The sequence below is a fragment of the Coenobita brevimanus genome, chromosome 38, assembly GCF_032717465.1.
Source record: "Coenobita brevimanus isolate Jiangsu-jjx chromosome 38, ASM3271746v2, whole genome shotgun sequence".
Classification (NCBI taxonomy): domain Eukaryota; kingdom Metazoa; phylum Arthropoda; class Malacostraca; order Decapoda; family Coenobitidae; genus Coenobita; species Coenobita brevimanus.
The window spans coordinates 8,530,856-8,536,855 of NC_136991.1; the positions used below are offsets into that span (position 1 = coordinate 8,530,856).

Here is a 6,000-nt window from a genome sequence, read left to right on the forward strand (position 1 = left end):
AGAAATAAAGCGACGTGGGAGAATTGTACTCGAGACCCTTTTCCTGAACTTAAGGGAGATTATTTTTTAAACTACAGGAATTCTTAATGTTAATGTAGCCTTCACTACAAGAGATATCCCTTTAGCTCAATAAAAGTAAAGCCATCGTAGTAAGGGGGTTAAGGAAGAACGTCACACAATACATGCTTAGGCACCTGTAATTTACTGTATACTGAAAACCAACAGTTTGTTTAGTGTGTGTGTGTGTGTGTGTGTGTGTGTGTGTGTGTGTGTGTGTGTGTGTGTGTGTGTGTAAGTGTCCGACTCTGGGCAAAGGTTTCAGGGCATATCCCCAAGTCCCAGTAATCCTCCTTGGGGCCCAGGAGTCCTCCTACATCTCCACATGTCACCACTTCGGCACTAACATCCACCATCCATACCGAGTACATGCTAGGGCTGTCTCATACAGGTCTGGTGTACTGGTATTAGTAAGGGTACTTTTATGACATGTCGGCGGGTCATCTGGTAGATCAGAAAAGTCTGCTTTTTAAGAAATTCACATCCTTAAAGTGTTCCTTGCCCCCGCCGGGATTCGAACCTGGGTCGGCTAGGACTGTAGGCCGCCTCTCTACCGATTCACTATTTTAATTATCTTAGTGCTTATTTTAGCTGTCTATTTTTTGCATTTGTTATGACATTCATCCATCCAGTAAGAGGTTCTTACATACATATATACATATCTATCTATCTATCTATACAGATATCTATCTATCTATGTGTCTATCTATCTCTATATATTCAGTTTACGGGAGTTTTCTTCTACAGAGATAGGGAAAGACAAGATCTGTTAACGCGCAAAAAGATCTTATCATAGTATGCACACCACCGTCAGAGGGTTTTACATAATTTAAGGTAGTCCACAATTACTGAAATAACTATTCTTGTTCTTTTGTGTTGTTCTTGTTCTTTTGTTTCTTTTATAAAACGGTTTTCGCAATATAAATATCTCTTATTTTTAAATGACATTTCATGTTCTGTTCGCAGATATTTCATGATGTTAATTAATTCATGATCGCCCACACCCCTTCTGCCCCCCAGAGATGCCGCAACAAGTTCGGATCTACAGTCCCGGGGGCGCCTTGGTGGAGACGACGGCGGCGGTGCAGGAGGCCCACCCCCTCACACTATCATGCACAGCGCTTGGGGGTTAGTAGGAAACGTGATCCAAGTTTAAACTTGCCTTTTTCTTCCATTCATACTTGATTGCCTGACTTCACAGATCATCAAGCAGTCAAAGTCGTTTTTCAAATCCTTCTTTTCTTTCATACCTGGTTCGTCTCTTCGGCTCAGACCCGTTTTTCTGCAGATTTCTCTCTCTCTCTCTCTCTCTCTCTCTCTCTCTCTCTCTCTCTCTCTCTCACACATACACACACACACACACACACACACGTAATTTACAGTTAGGCGAACTGCCTTCCCTTCTTCTTATCGTATCGGCCTAACCTCCATTCTCTCTTTATTTCTCTTTTTTTTTTCCCACTCTGCTATGATCCAGTCGTCTTATTTGGAAACTTGATCTTAATTTAGGACCAGGCTCATCCTTCCTTCCTATGCGAGTCATTTTTCGGATTGTCTCTGTTTCATACCTTTTACATACTTCCGTGCTTTTCTGGTCATACCGTCGAACCGTATTTCTCAGTCATTTTTGTGTGGTAAGCACCATGTTTTCTTTTTTCCTATTATATTTCTCCACGTTTCCTTTCCCTTTCTCCGTTTCTCCTCTCCAGTCGTGTGATTCTCTCTCTCTCTCTCTCTCTCTCTCTCTCTCATAAAATTTGTCATTGATAATTTCCAGGATGATATACGAATATAATTTATCTTCTAAACTCTCCCTCTAATGTGAGCACTCTGAATTTTCCTAAATTTTATTTTATTTATTATTATTTTTATCCCTACGCTGCTGTAAGGGAAATTTAAGACTGGGTGATGGGCAGGTGAATATTTCTTTCCTACACAGGTGTGCCCCTGCCCAACATCACCTGGTGGTCGGGAACGCAACTACTGGACGACGAGGTGGAGGAGAGGCAGGAGAGGTCCGCCCCCACCCCGACCCCCGCCACTCTCTCCACCACAGACAACCTCCTCCTCTCCACCACGCCCGTCACTTCATACGTCACCAACACCCTGCGTCTCCCTGCAGTCACCAGATACCACCTGGCTCACAACCTCACCTGTAGGGCCGCCAACACACCTGTCTTCCCGCCGCTTGTCGCCACGGTCGTTCTTGCACAGACAGGTGGGTGTCATCTGTTTGGTGTGTGTGTGTGTGTGTGTGTGTGTGTGTGTGTGTGTGTGTTATATTGTGCAAACATGATGTAATCGTAACCAGGAATCGTAATGGTAATCATTTCCATGTCTCCATAGCCAACGTAGTCGTAATCCTGATATCTGGTGACTGCAGAATTAATCGTAATCATGATTACAGTATAGTTATGCCTGGTTCATGTTGACAGATGAATAGGAATGGGTGGGAGGGAAAAACAGGAGAGAGCGTAAGTTCTTTATTCCCCTGGCGTTTCGAACTACACGGAGTCCATCCTCACAGAGACTGCACAAAAGTGAGGAAGCCAGTCATATACACAGGACGTCCCAAGGACCATTGTCGTGTTTACTGCTTATTGGCTGCCCTCCTTTGTTGTGTTGATCTGATCTGGTGGTCTTGTCATGACCTGACTCCGCTCCTCCCTATGCGTAATTGCTGCCCCTTCGCCGCCCATTTAAGCCACACCTGCAGCAGTGAGTGACCAACACATAAAGGCATCTCTGTGGTTAGTGACCTCTTTTGTACATATGTTTTCTTTTTTTTATGCAAGGAAAAAGGAACCAAAGGCCAGGATCCCGCAAACCGTTTCTTCCAATAAAAAAAAAAAAATGAAAAAAGAGAGCCAAATTCAACATCTGTTCATTTCGAAATGCCTGGACACACTGCGTTTGAAAGACTGGAGATCATAGGAAGCAGGAAATACAGAAAGAGGGAGACAGTTCCAGTGTTGACCTGTTGCATAAATGAAGGACTGGGAGTAACGGTCAACTTCAGAAAAGGAATGCGAGTTTGTTGCTCAAGGGTGCTACGCGCCCGTCGTAGAGGTGGAGGGATGCAGGCAGACAGTTCAGAGATGCAGTGACCACTGAAGTGGCGATAGAAAAGAGATAAAAATGCAAAAGTGCGGCGAAGAAACAGAGGTTGAAGGGAGCCAGTAAGAGGAGGAGTTATTGAGACGAAAAGCCTTTGACTCCACCCTATTAAGAAGAGCTGTATGTGGGGAGCCTCCCCACACATGAGGGTTGTACTCTACACAGGGGCGAATAAATTCCGTGTATAAAGTTAACTACTGTGCAGGGTTAAAGAAGGTAAGGAGTCGGGTTAGTACACCTAATCTCTTGGAAGCAGATTTTACAAGAAATGTAATATGATCCTTCCAAGATAAGTCCCGAGAGAATGAAACCCCAAGTAAGTTTAAGGATGATGCAGGTTAAGTAGGATGTTATTAAACATTAGTGGGTACTCCTGTGGAAGATTTTGTTGGGTTGATAGGTGTAAGAACTGAGTTTTTGATGCATTAAAAACAACAAGATTACTTTTTCCCCACTCAGAGATACGAGCCAATTCTGACATTAGGTGTGCCACAGCCTCATCCCTTGTTTGTTGAAGTAACTGCTGAGATGGACATTGCTTGGACCGAATGGAAAGGTGAAGGGTGGAGTCATCAGTGTATGAGTGGATAGGGTTAGATGTACAGTTTAGAGGGTAACTGATGAATAAAAGGAAGAAAGTTGGTGATAGGACAGAGCCCTGAGGAACACTACTGTTGATAAATTTAGGAGAAGAACGGTGGCCGTCTACAACAGTAGCTATAGAAAGTCCAGAAAGGATGCTAGAGATGAAGGCACAGATAGAAGGATAGAAACCGTAAGAGGGCAGTTTGGAAATCAAAGATGTATGCCAGATTCGATCGAAAGCCTTTGAGATGTCAAGTGTAATGGCAAACCTTACGCCAAAGTCCCGAAAGGAGAATGACCAGGAGTCTGAAAAGTAGGTGAGACGATCGCCAGTGGAGCATCCCTGACGGAACCCGTACTGATGATCAAAAAGTTGGTTAAGTTAGGAAAGTTGCTTAAAAATTATTCTCTTTAGAACAGCCTCGAAAACTTTTTAGACACACGAGGTTAAAACAATTGGACGAAGGTTATAGGGTTGGGAATAGTCACCCTTCTTTGGGACAGGCTGAATTGAGAGCAAACATCCAGCAGGAAGGAAAGGTACAAGTTGATAGACAAAGGCGAAAGAGTTTACCTAGGCAGAATGTAAGCACAAAAGCATAGTTCTTGAGGACAACAGGAGGGACTCCATCAGCCCCATATGCCTAGTTAGTATTGAGGCCTGTGATGGCAGAAAATACATCAGCTGAAGAAATTTTAATGTCAGCCCTGAGGTAGTCAGAGGGAGGAAGTGATGGAGGAACAGCGCCGGAATCGTCTAAGGTGGGATTGGAGGAGAAAGTCTGAGCGAAGATATCTGCTTAGATATCTGCTTGTGCATTAGAAGAAATAGCTAAAGAGCCGTCAGAGTAGAAAAGAGGAGGGACGGATGATGAGATAAAGTTGTTAGATAGATTTTTGGCAAGATGCCAGAAGGAGCGGGAAGAATTCGAGTTGGAAAGTTGTGAGCATTTAGTATGGATGAAATTATTTTTTGCAGAGGAAGAACAGACTTGGCAAGATTCCAGGCAGAAACATAAGAAAGATGTGATTCAGGGATGGGTTGGCTCCGGTACCTTCTATGGGCCTTCTCCTTGTTGTGGACAGCATTAGAACAAGCGTGATTAAACCAAATCTTTCTTGCATTAGTCAGAGGTTACTAGAGGGGACTGTATGCTTCCATGCCCGAGAGAATAACCTCCGTAATGCGCGAGGCACACCTAGATGGCTACCGGCCTTGGAAGCAATAATCATTCCAGGGAAAATCAAAGAAGTACTGCCTGAGGGCGTCCCTATCAGCAGCTCCAAAGTGGAACCGACGTTTTTTTGGAGGGTCCACAGACAGTACCGGAGTGATGGGACAGGTTGTTGCCTCTGAAGTGTTTTTCATCATTTTGTCCAACCCCTTCGTTAAAATCGTCGATTCCTGCCTTTTTGGTTAATGTCGGCACTGATCAGCACGTATATGCAGGACTAGGGAATACGCGCACACACACACACACACACACACACACACACACACACACACACACACACACACACACACACACACACACACACACACACACACACACACACACACACACACACACAGGATAGATCTCTACAATATTATCCCTTAAAAACGTCATATACCTGAAAGCCAGAATCATTATTGTTCAGTATGACAAACTACGTTTAGAAGATGTATTGACTGTGCCTATGACCTAGAGATGAATGTTCTAGAGTTAACCAGTCGTCTACATGAACGACTAAATATACATAGTAATTTCAGCATTTTGATTATTGGGCAAAAGAGGAATGTGTGCGTTGTCAGACGAGTGATGCATGCCCTCCTGGAAGGGAGATAAATAAGGGCAAAGATCAAATAATGAGCGATGTTCATTGCTCTAGCAACATCAAGGAGAGGGATGGGGCATAGAAAGTCTGACTTCTCTCTGTTTAGAAGAACTACATGTAGTCAGCCGCACTTTCTCCAACAGACACATATGGCAGAAATACACTGCAGAGGGAAGACTATGGTCCCTGTACAAAGTCAACAAACTTGCAGGGTTAAAGAGAAAATCACGGACTGACTCACTGTAAACAAACCGAGAGAAGCTGAATTTGCAAGAGAAATACTGTTTCTTAGACAGGAATGAAGACAAGAAAGCCAGTGGTACCGAAATATAATGGAAAATTAATTTGTGTGTTGCTCAAAGGAATTTTTTTTTTCTGGATATGGTGAGTTAGAAGATCCAGAAACTGAATGATAGAGGCACT

The 6,000-nt window shown here is 43.6% G+C and overlaps 1 protein-coding gene across 1 annotated transcript in view; it reads left to right on the forward strand.

Annotated features, from left to right (window-relative positions):
- Nucleotides 1-6,000, forward strand: part of LOC145396499 (uncharacterized) — a 484,164-nt gene that overhangs the window by 347,171 nt on the left and 130,993 nt on the right. The window contains exons 4-5 of the mRNA XM_080269868.1: nt 1,078-1,185; nt 1,997-2,275. Coding sequence (XP_080125994.1) covers nt 1,078-1,185; nt 1,997-2,275 — 387 coding nt within the window. The remainder of the gene's footprint in view (nt 1-1,077; nt 1,186-1,996; nt 2,276-6,000) is intronic.